Source organism: Mobula birostris, chromosome 9 (assembly GCF_030028105.1).
Source record: "Mobula birostris isolate sMobBir1 chromosome 9, sMobBir1.hap1, whole genome shotgun sequence".
Lineage (NCBI taxonomy): Eukaryota > Metazoa > Chordata > Chondrichthyes > Myliobatiformes > Myliobatidae > Mobula > Mobula birostris.
This window is the reverse complement of record NC_092378.1, coordinates 52,619,308-52,639,406: the sequence shown is the minus strand read 5'-3', so window position 1 is coordinate 52,639,406 and position 20,099 is coordinate 52,619,308. Positions and strand designations below refer to the sequence as shown.

General features: G+C 45.8%; 1 protein-coding gene across 1 annotated transcript in view; it reads left to right on the top strand.

Moving 5' to 3' along the window:
• Positions 1 to 2,918: 2,918 nt before the first annotated feature.
• The window catches only part of nwd1 (NACHT and WD repeat domain containing 1), a 78,150-nt gene continuing 60,969 nt past the window's right edge, over positions 2,919 to 20,099 (top strand). The window contains exons 1-6 of the mRNA XM_072267281.1: positions 2,919 to 3,024; positions 7,095 to 7,180; positions 8,296 to 8,412; positions 8,536 to 8,890; positions 12,344 to 13,622; positions 16,726 to 16,929. Of these exons, the coding sequence (XP_072123382.1) occupies positions 2,919 to 3,024; positions 7,095 to 7,180; positions 8,296 to 8,412; positions 8,536 to 8,890; positions 12,344 to 13,622; positions 16,726 to 16,929 (2,147 nt within the window). The remainder of the gene's footprint in view (positions 3,025 to 7,094; positions 7,181 to 8,295; positions 8,413 to 8,535; positions 8,891 to 12,343; positions 13,623 to 16,725; positions 16,930 to 20,099) is intronic.

The window sequence follows — 20,099 nt, the reverse complement described above, 5'->3', positions numbered from 1 at the left end:
GTAACATTGTATGTAAATACAAGATAACACTGATGCAGACATGTTTTATACATTTAACAAGGTGCTTTATTAATGCAACAGAATTAGTCTGTTTTTCAATGTTCGTTGTCAGCTGGGTCATACTGTCCGTGAACTCCCTGTCGGTTGCCTCCATACACTCCAGTATTTGTTTTAAGTCCTCCTGCGCAAGAGCCAAGAGCAATTCCTTTTAAGTTTTTCTAGTCCGTAACTGGACAAAAGTGCACCAAGTATATCGTTTCCTCTTTGCTTGTTTGTCCTGCGCATGCCCAGTAGGAGGAAATTTGCCCAAATATCCGTCTAATGCGGACAGAGATATTTTGAAAAACACTTAGTGTGGACGCCTATCATTTTTACTCGAAACTGGTGTTTTCAAAATTATCTGGCGTAGTGCGGATGTAGCCTCAGAGTTGGCTTACCCTTTGAGGGCAGAGTGTCATAGGCCACGTCTGGAGTACTGCATTCAGTTCTTGTTGGTTGTGGAGGCTTTGGAGCGAGTGCAGAAGAGACTTACGATGACGTTACCTGAATTAGAGAGAACATACTATAATGGGTGGTTGAAAATTGGTTTCTTATTGCCATATGTATTGAGAAACAGTGAAAACCATTATTTTGCACATCTTCCATATGGATCATTTCATCACATCAGTGCATTGCAGTAGTACAAGGTAAAAACAATAACAGAATACAGAATATACTATTACAGTTACAGAGAAATGAGATGAGTACAAAGTAATAATGAGGTGAATCGGGAGGTTAAGAGGCCATCTTATCATACAAGAAGTCCCTTCAGATGTCTTATAACAGCAAGGCAGAAACCATCCTTGAGCATGGTGGTACATGCTTTCAGGCGTGATGCGAGGAGGCTGAAGAGAAAATGTTGGTGTGGCTGGGGGGGGGCAGGGGCTCTTTACTTATGTTGCCTGCTTTACTGAGGCATTGAGAAATGTAGACAGAGCCCGTAGAGGGGAGACTGGTTTCCGTAATGTGCTGAGTTGTGTCCACAACTCTCTGCGGTTTCTTGCAGTCTCAGGCAGAGCACTTGGCACACCAAGCCATGGCACATCTGGATTGAATGCTTTCCATGGTGTAATCTATAAAAATTGGTGAAGGTCAACAGGGATATGCTGAATTTCCTTAGCTTCCTGAGGGAGTAGAGCCACTGATATGTTTTCCTTCAACTTCATTGATTCAAGCTCTTCTGACTAACCTGTGCCAGCTTCTCATTGGATCTGGCCCAAGTCTATGAGCAAAATGCTTGTGTTTCTGATAACTTTCTTTGACCTCAGACCAGTTCAAACCATTTTAGTCAGGCCAGCCAAGTACTGGGCTCAGGTTACTTCAAACCTCAGGCCGTGCTTTCTATAAGCTGGCCATTTTTACATAATCTAATAAACAGCTTTTTATTTGGAAATTTTAAATTTATTTCTATTAAATTATTGAGATACAGAGCAAAATATGCCCTTCCAGCCCTTCAAGGTGTGCCACCCAGCAACCCCCAATTTAACCCTAGCTTAATCACAATGACCAATTAACCTACCAACCGGTACATCATTGGACACTGTGAGGAAACCAGAGCACTCGGAGGAAACCCACGCGGTCACGGGAAGAATGTACAAGCTCCTCACAGACAGCAGTGGGAATTGAAACCAGGTCACTGGTACTGTAAAGCGTTGTGCTGACCACTATGCTACCAGGCTGCCCTGATCTCAGGTTTAGCAGATCATCAGCACTGTGCCCACTTTCAATTGATCAAGCCATCCCCGAGCAAGAAACAGTTCACAAAACAGCTCACAAAATGGCAGCCTTCATTCCTTCGACCACATGGCAAGGACAAATACATTTTTCTTGTCTGTTCCCACTGCCCTCGGCTCATTCCTCTTTGCTGATTTGCAGATTTTAGTACATTCCGGCCGACAGTAACTTAGTTTATTATCAGATGTACCAAGGTATAGTGAAAACTTTGTTTTGCATGACATTCATACAGATCATTTCATCACATCAGTACATTGAGGTAAAACAAGGGAAAGGCACCAACAGACTGTAGAATATAATGTTATAGCTGTAGGGAAAGTGCAGTGCAGGCAGACAAGGTGCAAGGCCATAATGAGGTAGACTGTGAGGGCAGGAGTCCATTTTTATTGTACGAGAGGACTGTCAGTAATCTATAACAGCAGTGTAGAAGTGGTCCCTGAGCCTGGTTGGTGTGATTGGTGGTGATCGAGTCTAATAGGATTGCTAGGTTGGGACACACTGGGCATCAGGGAAGGGTCCCTGACCTGAAATGTTAACTGCTTCTCTCTCCACAATTGCTGTCTAACCTGTTGAGTTCCTCCAGCATTTTATGTTTATTGCTCTGAATTTCCAGTGTCTGCAGAATCTCTTGTGTTTAAACTAACAGAAGGGCAGTGTTTGAGAGCTTTTGGTGCAGACACGGGTATTTGCCGTGCGTGAAACACTCAGAATGGTGGATGGCGTAACAATGGGAATCTATATGTCAATATTGGCGGCTCTCACCCTATAATTAAACAAGGGATTACAGCACTCCCAGGAACAGGAAGAATACTGCCCATTGTTCAGGCCAAATTCCCGAGTGTCACCCAAGACTTTCTCAAACGTGAATGAGCACTGGTTGTCAAGGCAATAACTTCCCGTCTGACATTGTACACAAATTGCTCAGCCAGTAAAGTAGCAGGGTGTAGTTGAATGAGAAAGTGAGGGAGAAGTGGAAAGAGTGGCGGAGGGAAGAGGCCAGAGACCAGGCCTGAGGTTCTCCTGGCCCGGACCTTCTGCAAAGGGTGTCTTTGAAGTCACAGTCATAATCAACGCTGGAACCAGGAGTTGGATGCGGTTTGAGGAGAGGCTGACGCGTGCAATCTGGGTGGCACCCTCCTGTTGGGATGTTGAGTGCCAATCATCGGCAGGCTCTGCTCCGGGGGAAGAGTGTCAGCCTTCCAGGGGACAAGTCCAATGTGGTCCGGGTGTTCATCAGCTCCACTTTTACAGGTTGGGTATTTTGCACCGCTCGCACCTCCTGTCCTTGGTGGCTGAAGCTAATGGGGACCACCATCTGTTGAAGCATTGTGGGGGCACTCTTCCACTTTCTCCACCCCTCCCTCCCTTCCTCTAACCTGGCCAATTAGGAAGGCCTGAACTCCTTCAATCTTTCTTCCCCCCCATTCCATTTTTCCTTTCTATCTTTCCCTACTTCCATCTCCTCTCTCATGAGACCATAAGACATAGGAGCAGAATTAAGCCATTCAGCCCATCTTCTCCACCATTCAATCATGGATGATTTATAATCCCTCTCAACCCCATTCTCCTGACTTCTCCCCGTAATCTTTGACACCCTTACTAATCAAGAACCTATCAACTCCACTTTAGATATCCCAATGATTTGGCCTCAAGCAACCGTCTGTGGCAATAAATTCCAGATTCACCATCCTCTGGCTAAAGAAATTCCCCCTCATCTCTGTTCTAAAGGAACATCCTTTTATTCCAGATTTGTGCTCTCTGGCCCTCAACTCACCCCATATAGGAAATATCCTCTCCACATCCACTCTATCTATGCCTTTCAATATTCCATAGGTTTCAATGAGATCACTCATTTTTCTAAACTCCAATTAATATAGGCCCAGAGCTATTAAATGTTAACCCTTTCATTCCTGAGATAATTCTTGTGAACTTACTCTGGGCTTTCTTCAATGCCTCTCCATCCATCCCATTTCCCAATCTCCTCTCTCCATTCCAGCCTTACTTCCTCCTCCCCTTCCCCTCCTATGCCCTTGGTTCTGGGACCCTCAGCATTTATCTGTCCTGCCTGCTAAACATCTTATGATGTCTTATGGTTACCCCTCATTCTTTTAACCTATACCGACACACTTACCCCCTCTCCTCAACTCTTCCTTTATGCCTTTTCCCTATCCCATTCCTGCCTTCTTTCACCTCCCCATATCTTCCCCTCCCTCAGCCCTTTCCTCTCTTCTCATCCCCTCAATCTCCAGATATTTTTCTCTTGATCATGTTATATCTCCCCATTCCCTCGCTATTTTTTCCCTTTCCCTCCCTTCCCCTTCCCTTTCATCTCCCTCGTCTCACCTTCCCTCCTCTCATTCCCCTCTTCCTCCTTTCACTACTTCTTCCTCCTTTCTTTTCCCCACCTCTAATCTACCTTGTGCCCTGCCTTTCTCTCCCATCTCACCCAGGGGCCATTGCTGGCTACAGGACTGTAAAATGAGGAGGAACTGCTTTTCCAAGAGAGTGGTGAATCTGTGGAATTCTCTGCCCAATGAAGCAGTGGAGGCTACCTCAGTAAATATATTTAAGACAAGGTTGGATAGATTTTTGCATAGTAGGGGAATTAAGAGTTATGGGGAAAAGGCAGGTAAGTGGAGATGAGTCCATGGCCAGATCAGCCATGATCTTATTGAATGGTGGAGCAGGCTTAATGGCCCAGATAGCCTATTCCTGCTCCTATTTCTTACGTTTTGTGGGACTTTTCCCAACCAAAGGGTCAGGCGCAGAAACTGCAAGGTGGTAAACATAGAATACAGAACATAGAATAGTACAGCACATTACAGGCCCTTCGGCCCACAATGTTGGGCCGACCCTCAAACCCTGCCTCCCATACAATGCCCCACCTTAAATTCCTCCATATACCTGCCCAGTAGTCTCTTAAACTTCACTAGTGTATCTGCCTCCACCACTGACTCAGGCAGTGCATTCCATGCACCAACCACTCTCTGAGTAAAAAACCTTCCTCTAATATCCCGCTTGAACTTCCCACCCCTTACCTTAAAGCCATGTCCGCTTGTATTGAGCAGTAGTGCCCTGGGGAAGAGGCGCTGGCTATCCACTCTATCTATTCCTCTTATTATCTTGTACACCTCTATCATGTCTCCTCTCATCCTCCTTCTCTCCAGAGAGTAAAGCTCTAGCTCCCTTAATCTCTGATCATAATGCATACTCTCTAAACCAGGCAGCATCCTGGTAAATCTCCTCTGTACCCTTTCCAATGCTTCCACATCCTTCCTATAGTGAGGCAACCAGAACTGGACACAGTACTCCAAGTGTGGCCTAACCAGAGTTTTATAGAGCTGCATCATTACATCGTGACTCTTAAACTCTATCTCTCGACTTATGAAAGCTAACACCCCATAAGCTTTCTTAACTACCCTATCTACCTGTGAGGCAACTTTCAGGGATCTGTGGACATGTACCCCAAGATCTTTCTGCTCCTCCACACTACCAAGTATCCTGCCATTTACTTTGTACTCTGCCTTGGAGTTTGTCCTTCCAAAGTGTACCACCTCACACTTCTCCGGGTTGAACTCCATCTGCCACTTCTCAGCCCACTTCTGCATCCTATCAATGTCTCTCTGCAATCTTTGACAATCCTCTACACTATCTACAACACCACCAAACTTTGTGTCGTCTGCAAACCTGCCAACCCACCCTTCTACCCCCACATCTAGGTCGTTAATAAAAATCACAAAAAGTAGAGGTCCCAGAACCAATCCTTGTGGGATACCACTAGTCACAATCCTCCAATCTGAATGTACTCCCTCCACCACTACCCTTTGCCTTCTGCAGGCAAGCCAATTCTGAATCTACCTGGCCAAACTTCCCTGGATCCCATGCCTTCTGACTTTCTGAATAAGCCTACCGTGCGGAATCTTGTCAAATGCCTTACTAAAATCCATATAGATCACATCCACTACACTACCCTCATCTAGATGCCTTGTCACCTCCTCAAAGAACTCTATCAGGCTTGTTAGATACAATCTGCCTTTCACAAAGCCATGCTGACTGTCCCTGATCAGACCATGATTCTCTAAATGCCCACAGATCCTATCTCTAAGAATCTTTTCCAACAGCTTTCCCACCACAGACTAAGGCTCACTGGTCTATAATTACCTGGACTATTCCTACTACCTTTTTTGAACAAGGTTTCAACATTCGTCTCCCTCGAATCCTCCGGTACCATGCCCATGGACAACGAGGACATAAAGATCCTAGCCAGAAGCTCAGCAATCTCTTCCCTTGCCTCGTGGAGCAGCCTGGGGAATATTCCGTCAGGCCCCGGGGACTTGTCCGTCCTAATGTATTTTAACAACTCCAACACCTCCTCTCCCGTAATATTAACATGTTCCAGAACATCAACCTCACTCATATAGTCCTCGCCATCATCAAGTTCCCTCTAATTGGTGAATACCAAAGAGAAGTATTCATTGAGGACTTCACCCACTTCCACAGCCTCCAGGCACATCTTCCCACCTTTATCTCTAATCGGTCCTACCTTCACTCCTGTCATCCTTTTTTTCTTCACATAACTGAAGAATGCCTTCGGGTTTTCCTTTATCCTACTCGCCACGGCCTTCTCATGTCTCCTTCTTGCTCTTCTCAACCCCTTCTTAAATTCCTTTCTTGCTTCCCTACATTCCTCAATAAACCTCATGTATGCTGCCTTCTTTCACCTGACTAGATTTTCCACCTCACTTTTCACCCATGGTTCCTTCACCCTACCATTCTTTATCTTCCTCACCGGGACAAATTTATCCCTAACATCCTGCAAGAGATCTCTAAACATCGACCACATGCTCATAGTACATTTCCCTGAAAAAACATCATCCCAATTCACACCCGCAAGTTCTAGCCTTATAGCCTCATAATTTGCCCTTCCCCAATTAAAAATTTTCCTGTCCTCTCTGATTCTATCCTTTTCCATGTTAATGCTAAAGGCCAGGGAGCGGTGGTCACTGTCCCCTAGATGCTCACCCTCTGAGAGATCTGTGACCTGACCCGGTTCATTACCTAGTACTAGATCTAGTATGGCATTCCCCCTAGTCGACCTGTCCACATACTGTGACAGGAATCCGTCCTGGACACACTTAACAAACTCTGCCCCATCTGAACCCTTGGAACTAATCAGGTGCCAATCAGTATTAGGGAAGTTAAAACATCATAGGTTGTAAGCTGAAGTTAAGTTTATGTACTGCAGAGGAACCCTTTTCTTTCCTGCTCTGCTAACCCAGATGGGAATTCCCAGTGTGATCAGGTACTCCCATGTTTTACAGATATGTGCATGGAACGCGATGCTCTCCTCGACAAAGCCTATCCAGAGGTTCAGGCTTTCTGCCAGAAACTGGGACTGATTTTTGAGGTAAGCTCAGGGATACGGGATTGAGGGCAGTTCTGTTCCCAGGGAAAGGGTAATCTCCCTTGGGAAGGAGTGATCTGAGGGAGGAACGATAAGGGGGAGGGGACAAATCAAAGGGAGGATGTATAACAAGACATGGGGAATGTGAGATGGCGTAAACCTGACAGTAAATGTGTGACGGTGTGTAAGTGTGATCGGGAAAGGCATGTGACATGGGGCGGGGGGGGGGGGAGAAAAGAGTGTGATAAAGTGGGGATAGGGTGCCAGTCATAATAAGTAGCTAAGTGGCGGGGAGTGTGGTGGGGAAGGGACGTCAAACCTGGGGGCATTGGGTGTCAAAGCTGGGAGAGATAGGAGGTCAAATATTGGTGTGGTAGGGAGTCCAATGTGGCTCACTTGACAGCTTAAAAATACAAATAAAGATTATCTTTATTTGTCACACTTATGTTGAAACATACAGTGAAATGTCTCGTTTGTGTCAAATCAAATCAGCAAGGATTGTGCAGAGCAGTCCATTTGTGTCGCCAAGCTTCCAGTGCCAACATATCATGTCTACAACTCACCAACCCCAACCATGCATCTTTGGAATGTGGAGGAAACAGGAGCACTCAGAGGAAACCCATGCAGTCATGGCAAGAACATAAAGACCTCTTACAGACTGCAGCAGGAATCAAACTCCCAATCTTACAGTCAGTGTTGTAAAGTGTCATGCTACGTGCAACATCTTGGCATGGCATTTTAGGAAGGAGGGCACCCTTCTACTACTGCTTTACTTGAATCCCAGGAAATTTCCTTTAAAAGGTGCTGAGGGTTAGCAGGTTCCAGGATGACCTCTTTAATTCCTCTAAGGATGTTAATATTCTGCCTGATAGCATTAATTACAGCCTAACCTCAGCCAAAGCGAGGTTCCACAATGGGACCCCAAGGCACCTTGGTTCAACCAAGAATGGTGTGCATTAGAGTTGGGTCCCTGTCACAATCCAAGGTTTAATTATTTGACACAAACACCTGTTCTTGGGGGAGTGGGGAGAGGATTACAATTCCATCACCCATCCCCCACCCCCACCCCAAGGTGCTGGATAAACACAGTAAGCTGTTTGTCTATCTAACTCTCTCAGGTAGTTGACATGCGCTGGGGAGTCCCAGATACACTGACAGCTGACCACATGAGCACAGAGATGTGCCTGAGAGAGATTGAGTCCTGCCAGAAAGTATCGGTGGGACCCACATTTATCGTAAGTTTTTAAAAATTTCCCATTATTTTCCTTCCTGCTTCTTGACAATGCCACTGGTGTTCTTAGGAGCACATCCATCATGGATACTACTGGAATAATTACTCTCTTATCTGGAACTGGTAGGCTCTTGTTGGCAGTCGCTATGGTTACCGGCCCATCCCTCGAGTTATAGAAGAAAAGGAATTTGAGGTGCTACTGATGAAGCACTCCTCAGATTCCAGTTCCTGCAAGCTCCTTCAGGATTGGTTCTGGAAAGATGAGAATGCCATCCCTCCCACTTACGTCCTTCAGCCGATCACCACGCACCTGCCATACTACAGTGATACGAGCCCAGCCAACCGGCAGCGGCATGAGAAGGAGGTGCTCGCCTGGTCCAAGGTGGAGGAACGAATCGCGGCTCTGCTTCGGACAGCAGCCTCCCAGGCAGCAGAGGAGGGCCTCATCAAGAAAGAGGCGAAGCACAAGTACTTCAAGTCAGGTGAGCTGCTCCACCCCCAGCCCCTCTCCCTCGCCCCTCACCTTGGTTCTATCTGCTCCCAAACAGGCATGAGGCCAGACTGCGCTGAGCTCACTGACTCTGGACAGCAATAGTTCCCTTTAGGTTGACAATGGCACCATCTTTTGAAGGTGTTCTTGATGGCAGGAAGGCTTGTGCCCCTGATGGATCTGGCTGAGTCCTCAACCCTCTGTAACACACACAAACTACTGGAGGAACTCAGCAAGTCAGACAGCATCTATGGAAATTAATTAACAGTGAATGTTTCGGGCCAAGACCCTTCTTCAGGACTGGAAAGGAAGGTGGGGGGGAAACAGGTGGGAGGAGGGGAAAGAAGATAACTAGGTGATGGATGAAGCCAAATGGGTAGGAAAAGTAAGGGGCTGGAGAGGAGGAATCTGATAGGAGAGCAGAGTGAACCACAGGAGAAAGGGATGGAGTAGAGGACCCAGGGGGAGGTGATAGGCAGGTGAGCAGAGGTAAGAGGCCAGAGTGGGGAATAGGAGAAGAGAGGAGGGGGATGGAAAATTTGTTTTACCAGAAGGAGAAATCGATATTCATGCCATCAGGTTGGAGGCTACCTAGACAGAATATAAGGTGTTGCTCCCTCACCCTGAGGGTGCCCTCATCGCACAAGAGTAGGCCATGGACCGACATGTCGGAACGTGAATGGGAATAGGGATCAAAATGTTTGACCATTAGGAAGCCCTGCTTTCGGCAGATAGAGCGGAGGTGCTTGACGAAGCTTTCCTCCAGTTTACAGTGGGTCTCACCAACATAGAGGAGGCTGCACTGGGAGCACCAGACACAAAAGGTGACCCTCCGCAGTTGTTTTCAATCCTGTGATCTGCTGCCTCCACACCAGCCGGTGATGCAGCCAGTCCCGACAGCCACTGCACCCTGCTAGTGTCCTTGGTGGCATAACAAACCTTTTCGAACTCCTAAGGAAGTAGAGCCACTGGTAGGTCTGCTTCGTTACCCTTGCTCTGCAATGCTGGCCTGGGTTCCAGGTCCTGATTGCTGGGTTGATTCACGGTTAAAAGAGGGAGAGGGGGTAAGGGGATGGGGGGAGAGGGACGGGAAGAGGGAGGGGAGATCACACAAAAACAAGCCCTTTAGTTCATCAAAACAGTGCTGATCATCTACTACCCCTTTTTACATGAATCCTACACATTATCACACTTTAATCTCTCCACATTCTTATCAAGTGCCCCCAGCTTCTACCCTCCACACAGGAGCAATTTACAGTGGCTGGTTAAACTACCAGCCAGCAGGTCTTTGGGATGTGGGAGGAAAGTGGAAAACATGCAAGCTCCACAGAGATATGGTCCAAGATCAGGATGGACTCAAGTCCTGGGTACTGTGAGGCAGCGGTTCTTTTAGCTGCACCATCCTGTCACCTTTCATAATGTTGTTCTTCAGTACCAGCGGTCACAGTGGCACAACAGGGAGAGCCGCTGCCCTGTAGCTTCATTGACTGAAGTTCGATCCTGACCTCGGGTGCTGTCTATGTGGAGTTTGCACGTACTCCCTGTGATGACGTATGTTTACTCTGGTGCTCTGCTCTCCTCTCATATCCCAAAAGTGTGCAAACTGTGAGGTTAATTGGCCCGTAGTGTGTCAGTGAGGGGATGGAGTTGAACCTGGGGGGAGTGATTGGAATGTGGGGAGGATAAAATGGGATTGGTGCAGGTTTAGTATAAATGAGTGGTTGATGGTCAGCATGGACTCAGTGGGCCGAAGGGCCTGTTTCTGCGCTACATGACACCTTAACTCTATAGATGCAGAATTAATTCGCAGAATTAATGAATGTAAAGTGCAGCCCATTTAAAGGAAATGAGAACCTTCATGCATCTCAGGGCATCCCAACCTGGGGTCCACAGAACACCCGGTTAATGGTGAGGCTCCATGGCATAAAAAAGGTTGGGAACCCCTGAGAAGTGGATGATACCTTTCTCTGGCTGCCGTTCCTATGGAAGTAAGTTTGCAAACCATGAGAAGATCAGGCCATGATTTTATGGGGGTCATGATACTGGCATCCTATGTGATGCCTGTCTGCCTTGGATGGACAAATGTTTACAGTTCAAAAGTTCAAAATAAATTTATAACAAAATATGCATATGTTACCATATACTACTTTGAGATTCATTATCTTGCAGGCATTTATAGGAAAAAAGAATGCAATGGGATTTACAAACAAACTGGACAGGATTGTAAAGAAGGCTTTTGGCATCCTGGCATTCATAAATCAAAGTATTGAGTATAGGAGTTGGGATGTTATGGTGAGGTTGTATAAGACATTGGTGAGGCTATATTTGGAGTATTGTGTGCAGTTCTGGTCACCTAACTATAGGAAGGATATCAGTAAGATTGAAAGAGTGCAGAGAAGATTCGCTAGGATGTTGTCGGGTCTTCAGCAGTTGAGATACAGGGAAAGATTGAACAGTTTAGGACTTCATTCCTTAGAGTGTAGAAGAATGAGGGGGGATTTGATAAGGTTTACAAAATTATGAGGGGTATGGACAGAGTAAATGCGAGTAGGCCCTTTCCACTTAGATTAGGAGAGATAAATATGAGAGGACATGGCTTTAGGGTGAAAGGGGAAAGGTTTAGGGGGAACATTAGGGGGAACTTCTTCACTCAGAGAGTGGTGGGAGTCTGGAACAAGCTGCCATCTGACGTGGTAAATGCAGGCTCACTATTAAGTTTTAAGAATAAATTGGATAGATACATGGATGGGAGAGGTCTGGAGGGTTATGGACTGGGTGCAGGTCAATGGGACTAGCGGAATAAAGTTTCAGCACAGACTAGAAGGGCCGAATGGCCTGTTTTCTGTGCTGTAGTGTTCTATGGTTCTAAGCAAAGACTGACAAACAATCAAGGCACAAAAGAAGACAAACTGTGCAAATAAAAATAATACTGAGAACATGAGTTGTCCTTGAAAGTGAGTCTGTAGATCATAGAATCAGTTCAGAGGAGTGGGGAGTGAAGTTATCCACAATGGTTCAGGAGCCTGATGGTTGTATGGTAACTCTTCCTGAGCCTGGTGGAGTGCTATATCTCCTGCCTGATGGAGGTAGCAAGAAGAGAGTATGGTCTGGATGGTGGGGGTCTTTGATAATGGATGCTGCTTTCTAGTGGCAGCTCTCCTTGTAAAAGTACTCAAGGGTGGGGGGGCTTTGCATCTGATGGGCTGTGGTGTTTCCACCACTTTCTGTGGCCTTTTCCATTTCTGGGCATTGGCATTTCCATTCTAGGAAATTTTACAACCATTTGAAAACATTTATTGGCCAGTACAATGGGCATCTGGTGGGAAAACGTCAGGTGTGTAACCCAAACCCCTTGGTGGATGTTTTAACCGTACACTATGCCCTGGGTTGACTGAAAAAAATTGTGGCTACACTTGTAATAGTCAAATTGTCCTCTGTGTTGCAGTCACCGAATGGGAGATTGACTGTGGCCTCCGGGAAACAAAACAAGGAGATGTGTGCTCCTCGATCTTCATCCGAGACATCCCCAACATGCTGGATCAGTGTGACAGGCAGCAAGCACACAGATTTGTTGACATCACCAGCAAAGGGAGCATTGACAGAGAGGCTCAGGAACTTCTCACCAGTCTAAAGACCGAGATTGTTGGCAAGCATTCAAAAACTCTCAGTGTGCACCAGGTGAGGTGGCCAAGTGGAGTGCCAGACAAATGGAGCCAAGACCATGCCGCTTACCTCCAGAACCTGTGTCAGACGTTTGTCGAGGACGTGAAGCAGCAGATTGTCAGGAGGGTTGCTGATCGGCAAAAGGCTCAGGATGAGATGGGTTGGCTGTTTGATGAGCTGTGTCACCACATGTCCCTTTGTTGCAAGAAACGCAGCATCTTCTGTGGCCGTGTCGGGCTCATCACCAACATTTGTCAAAGTATCGAACTGAAGAACAAATGCACCCATAGGCCGCTGATTATCTATGGCCCTTCAGGGACTGGGAAGACAGCCGTCATGTCTAAACTCGCTGAGGATGTCGGGAAATGTCTCAGTAGCGGGACGGTGGTAGTTACCAGGCTTCTGGGCACGTCAGCACTGAGCTCTGAAATTCATACTGTGCTGAAAAGTATCTGTTTCCAAGTGTGCCTTGCCTTTGGGCTAAAACCTCCTTTGACGCACATTGTTAATTCTTACAATGAGCTGGTCCAATTCTTTCACAGACTTCTGAACACAGTGTCCAAGAAGAACAAGGCACCCTTGGTCCTCATCCTCGATTCTTTGGACCAATTATCTCCCAACGATGGTGCACACAGGCTACACTGGCTGCCAAAGGAATGTCCACCAAAGGTCCATCTTATCGTCTCTACTTTACCTGAGGAACACAATATCTTAAATGTTCTACAAGGAGCCATACCGAGCCAGGAGTGTTATTTTCAGGTGGAGCCGCTGTCCCATGAACACGGACAGCAGGCGATTGCCATGCTGATGTCAACGGTGAGGAGAAAGCTCACCAAACATCAGCAGGAGCTGATTCTCGACAGCTTCAAGCATTGTGGGCAGCCCCTCATGCTCAAGCTGTGCTTTGATGAAGCCAAGCGTTGGAGCTCCTACGGCCTGGAATCCGAGCTGTGTGTGGCCAAAGGCACCAGGGAGGCCGTGCGTTTCCTGTATGCACGGCTGGAAAAGAAGCATGGCCGCACCTTCGTGTCACATGCTCTGGGGTACATCGCCTGCTCCAGGTGGGTCTGACTTCACTCCTTTTCAGGACAAGGGTCTCCGATGGAGTTACAGTGCTGTGCAAAATTCTAAGGCGCATGTAAAAAAATTCTGTAAGTGAAGATGCTTTCAAACGTAATGAAATATAAAATTTCTAGATATCAAAACATTTGCTGTAAAAAGCAGTAAAAAGTAAAAAAAAACTAAATCAAATCAATATTTAGTGTGATCACCTTTTGCCTTTGAAACTGCATCAATTCTGTACACTGTTCAACAGCTTTATAAGAAAATCAGCGAGTAGGTCGTTCCAATCATCTTGAGGAAGTCGCCACAGTTTTGCTGCAGACTTTGGCTGTCTCATTTGCTTGTGTCTCTCCAGGTAATCCCAGACAGCCTCAATAATATTGAAATCAGGTCATACCATCTGAAACCAATAAAAAAAATAGGATGCCTAAGACTTTTGCACAGTACTGAATGTAAAGTTATTAGAGGCATAGATGATGTAGACAGAATCTTTTTCCTGTGAAAGGGATAATGAAAACAAGCTTAAGACAAAAGGAAGGAGTTTTTTAAGAGGGCGTGAGGGGTTTGTTTCTTTGCACAGGGAATGTTTTTTTATTTGAAACATGTTGCCAGAGGGGATGGTGGAATTTAGAGACATCTAAATATACACAATGCACAGAAGGATACATGCCTGGTACAGGATTAGTGTAAATGGGTAAAAATCTTTGTATGGACATGGTGGGTCGAAGAACGTTTCCTCTGCTGGATAACTCCGACACTAAGAAGTTAAAGTTACTGTTAAATGAGAGCTCCCAACCACAGAACACAGGACAGTACAATACAGGAACAGGCCCTTCAGCCTACAGTGACTACACTGCGCATGATGCCAATTTAAATAAATTCCTTCTGTCTGTACATAACTCATATCTCTCCATTCTCTGCTTCGTCATGTACCTATCTTAAAGCCTCTTAAACATCACCACTGTATCACCTTCCAGTAAAAATATACTTGCTCTGAACATCTGCTTTCAACTTTTCCCCCTCACCTTAGGTGCATGTCCTCTATTATTTGACATTTCTACCCTGGGAGAAAGATTGCCACTCTCTACTTGTCACAATTTGATAAATGTATTAGGTCTCCCCTCAGACTCTGAACGACAGAAGGGACAAAAGAGTGGAGCCACAAAATTATGTGGCCTTAACGGGCTGAGGAAACAGAGCATAAACTTTCAACTTCGGTCTCTAATCTCCTTCTCTTGTCAGATCTGAAGGTGCAGGAGGTAGAATCAGGTTCAAGAAGGGAGCATGCAGAAGAGAAGCTGAGGACTACCCTTGTACTGCAGGCTGACTCTGGAACAGTGAGCAGTATTAGTCTATTGGGGCTTCAGAGGTCCAGAAATACCTGGTAGTGAAATGTAGCAATATCATACTGGTCTGGCACCTTGAACTTATGGAAGCAAAGTTGGCGGGTGTAAAGGGGGACAGGTTAGAGTGAGAGACCATAATAGTTTTCATCTGAATGAAGCAATGGTTGATTGAAAGTGCAAAGTTATAATGAAATGATATGTTAATGAAACCATAAATGCTCTTTCCTAAAACATCAGCTTAATTTGACAATGTATATCAAAACATTAAGTGAACTGCATCATTTGCATCAAATCAAATCAACAAGTATTGACTAGGTAGACTACAAGTGTTGCCACTCTTTAGGCACCAACATAGCATACCCACAATCCAAAATTCAAGTAAATGTATTATCAAAGTACATACATGTTACCATGTGTCACTGATAATGTTCTGATTGACTGTAGTTGTTACCTTTTCTTTGTCATCCTCTCTAATCTCTCTGCAACCCTTAACTCAACAAACTTTCCATCATGTTCTCCACCATCATTCCACTGGATGACTTCACTCTCACCAGATTCCATTCTATTTAATCCAGTCATAACTCCCAAATAAATCACTGGCTCCCTTTCCCATACCAAAACTTCCAGTATCCTCCGTGGGTCCATTTTTGAGCCACTCTCATCTCTCATTTTCATCTCTCCTTCTACCCATCTCTATCTATCTATCTCTGTCTGTTTCTCCCCTGCCCCCACTCTCTTTCTATATATATCTTTCTCACTTTATCTGCCTGTATCTCTCTGTCTCCCTCTATCTCTGTCTGAATCTCTCTCTATCTATCTCTGTTTCCCTCTCCCTCTCATTTTCCCACAGGCTTACTTACATGTCAGAGGTCAGGAAGCTGCTATAATATATTCATCACTTCCTGGATGCAGCTCCCCCAACGTTTAAAAACACCACTTCCTTTGTGACTTATTCACCACCCTGATCACTCATCCCCACAGCAGCAGTGACCTCAAGGTCACTTATAAGTTGCTCTGCAGTTACTTCCTGAGCGACTCCAACAGTAGCTCCCTGACCCATGACCTTTTCCTCTGGGAAGGTGAACTGGAGCACTGCCAGCTCCTGGTTTCTCTCCAAGAAACATACCATCGACAGTATTCCATGTTTCATTTTATTAAATCCTGAACTCCTGATCCAACATTACTGAGACATGGGACAAGGTATTCTCACAGAAGGATTCCTGGGCTTCACGGGGCCAGCTGACTACTTTCTCAAGGGCAATTACCAATCTTGGCCAGCAATGCCCACAGCCACTAAATTAACAAAGTATATAGCTTCATTAAGAGCACGTGATCTTGTTTCATTTTTGATTCAGCATTGTAGCACATTATTATTTTTATAAAGATTAGCCTTTCTGTCACATGTACATCAGAACATACAAATATTAGTGAAGATTATACTGGGCAGCCCGCAAGTGTTGCCACACATCCGATCCCGATGTAGCATGCCCACAATTCACTAACCCTAATGCGTCTTTGGAATGTGGGAAGTAGCTGGAGGAAACCCACGTGGTCATGGGGTGAATGTACAAAGCCTCTACAGGTAGTGGCAGAAATCAAACCCCAATTACAGGTCACAGTAGAGCGATGCAATAACCACTACATTACTGTGACACCTGTTATTTTTCAATCTTGTACAGTGGCGTATGCTTTATTTCCAGTCTTGTGTGTTGTTCTACAGAAAGGTGTGTTACGGTGCTGTGTGGTAATATTGCAGGAGTGGGCTCTCTGAGGCTGAGCTGAAGGAGATCCTGTCACTGGACGATGAGGTTCTTGGCGATATCTACCAATACTGGTCACCTCCAAACAAAGATATCATCTGCCTCCCTCCTTTGCTGTGGACGCGCCTTCGATACGATATTGGGGAATATCTGGTGGAGAGACAAGCCGATGGGTTCCCAGTTCTTCACTTTTATCATCGGTAAATCTTTGACTCTCGTTCCCATTGCTCCTGCCCTTAAACTTCCCTCCTTTGGAGCTCTTGCTCTAGAAACTAGTTTGGGGCAAACTAAACACAAGAGATTCTGTAGATTCTGGAAATCAGGAGCAACACACACACACGCACACACACACACACACACACACACACACACACACACACACACACGCACGCACACGTTGGAGGAACTCATCAAGTTAGGGGTATAAACAATTGGCATTTCAGGACAAGACCCTTCATCAGAACTGGAAAGAAAGGGGGGGCAAAAGTCAGAACAAGAAGATCAGGGGAGGGGACAGAGTACACGCTGGCAGATGGTGAGACCAGGTGAGGTGCGTAGGGCAGGGGAGGTGAAGTAAGAAGCTGGGAGATGATAGGTGGAAAAGGTAAAGGGCTGAAGAAAATGGAATCTGATAGGAAAGGATAGTGGACCACAGAAGAAAGGAGAGGAGGAGGTGTACCCGAGGGAGATGAGGAAAAGAAGAGGCATGAGAATGGAATCTGAATGGGGAATGAAAAAAGAGAGAAGGGGAGTAATTACCTGAACTTAGAGAAATCAATGTTCATGCCATTAGATTGGAGGCTACCTAGAAAGAATATGAGGTGCTGACCATCCAAACTGAGTTTAGCCTCATCTTGGCAATAGAGGCGGCTATGGACAGACATATCAGAATGGGAAAGGAAAGGCAAATTGGAATGAAGAGCCACCAGGAGATCCTGCCTTTTGCGGCAGACAAGAGTGAAGGTGCATGACGAAGCAGTCCCCCGACCTACGTTGGGTCTGAACGATGTGAAAGAAGCTGCAAGCAATACTATAAATGACCCTTCCAAAGGGTTTGGCCCGAAACGTCAACGGTACTTTTTTTCCACAAATGCCGCCTGGCCTGCTGAGTTCCTCCAGCATTTTGTGTGGGTTGCTTGGATTTCCAGCATCTGCAGATTTTCTCTTGTTTGCAATAAATGACCCTGACAGACACACAGGTAAAGTTTTATCTCACCAGTTTGGAGCCGGTATGTTGGTTAGGGAGGAAGTGAAGGGACAGCTTGCAGGGATAAGTGCCTGGAGGGATATCTGTGGGGAACGATCCCAACAGATATTGGAGGAAAGTAGGGGTGTTTCAGTTACCTCATGTACAAGTCACATAGATATGGCAGAGTTGCCAACTTGTGCACTCAGTACGTCCATGCTAGTACACAAGATGTCTGCCCTACCAGATATAGGGGGCCACTATCCTTGTGTGAATCTTGTTCAGAGAGGTCCCCACTGAATCTGGATCATGTTTCTCATATCTCAAGTATCCTTACAGCAAAGAAGACCTATCAAGTCAATGCCTGGTCTATACACACTCCTGTCAATCCTACCTACCTCATTCATTTCCCTGTAGCCTACTGCCTCTCTCACGTACCCACTCAATTGCCATCCTCCTACATGAGGGCCAATTTATAGTGGCCAATCAACGACCAGCCTGTACATCTTTGAGACATGGGAAGAAACTGGAGCACTCAGAGGAAACCCACACAGTCCCAGGGAGAAGGTACAAACTCCGCAGAGAGAGCACCCAAGGGTTACGATTGAATCCAGGCTGCTGGAGCTACAAGGGCCTGTTTTCCATCCTGTTTAACTCCATGTACACTGTATATTCCTGTTTATTTGGAACTCTGACTGAAAATACCAACAGCTGTTCCAGCAGCTGTTGCTGAAAGGACTGCCTGGTTAGTTTAAACATACAATGTGCCAGCTAGAGGTGTAGAGACCCTGGGTTCTAGGAACTAAATCGAAGTTGCTGGAGACCTTAATTGGGCTACAGAATTATCACTTGGGCTGTTAGATCTTTGCTATGTAGCTGCTGGGAAAAGTACAACTGTTATACTGCATAATTAGTTGGCAGAGGCCAAAGGTAAAGCAAATGTTTCTGGGGACACTGAATGAGTTGGGGAAGGATCCAATGATCCAGGATACAAACTCTGAACTCCAGCTCTCCAAGGAGCAATGTATCCAGAGGCTAAGGTGCCCAACAGCAGTGATAAGCAAGACCTAGGACCTTCAGCAGTGTAGCCCCTGGGACATGCCTTTTTCTCATTACTACCATCAGAGAGGAGGTACAGGAGCCTAAAGACCCACACTCAACAGTTTAGGAACAGCTTCTTCACCTCTGCTATCAGATTTCTGAATGGTCCTTCAACCCCTGAACGCTACCTCACCATTCCTCTTTCAGCACCATTTTATTTTTTATTGGAGTTTACAGATTAGCTTCATTTGTCACACATAAATTGAAACATACAATGAAATGTATCATTTGCATCAACGACCAACACAATCCGAGGAAGTGTCGCTGGTATCCACATAGCACGCCCACAACTTATTAACCCCTACTAACCCATACATTTATGGAATGTGGGAGGAAGTCAGAGCACCCAGAAGAAACCCAGGTGGTCATGAGGAGAACGTATGTGCCAGCTCCTTACAGACAGTGATAGGAATTGAATCCATGTCACTGGTACTGTAAAGTGTTATGCTAACTGCTATGCTACTGAGTTGCCCACTATCTCATGTTAATTTACACAAAATGTTGGAGGTACACAGCAGGGCAGGCAGCATTTATAGAAATGAACAGTCAACCTTTCAGGCTGAGACCCTTCTCCAGAGTCCAAAATATCGACTGTTTGTTCATTTCCATGAGTGCTGCCTGATCCGCTGTGTATCTCCAGCATTTTGTGTACATTGCTTTGGATTTCCCGCAGCTGCAGAATTTCTTGTGTTTATGATTTATTATGCCATGCACTGTATTGCTCCCACAAAACAACAAATTTCATGACATACTGTATGTCAGTGATTCTGAATCTGAGAACTCCATCCACAAACTCTTGTTCTGGCTGGACAGGCGCAGATCTTGTTCAGCCATGAACTTCACAATATTCCACATGGAAGAAGCAGCTCCGTGTCATTTCCTCTCCGTCGGCAGCCCGCCACTACACCAGATGAGTCAACAAAGTTGTGTGTTCAGAGAGAGCACAGTTCTCAGACTGGAGGGCTTGAGTTGTAAGGAGAGGCTGGAGAGGCTAGGTCTGTTTCTCTTGAAGCAATGGAGGCTGAGGGGTGAACTTACAGGGGTTTATAAAATCATGATGGGCACAGATAAGTTGAAAGGTTA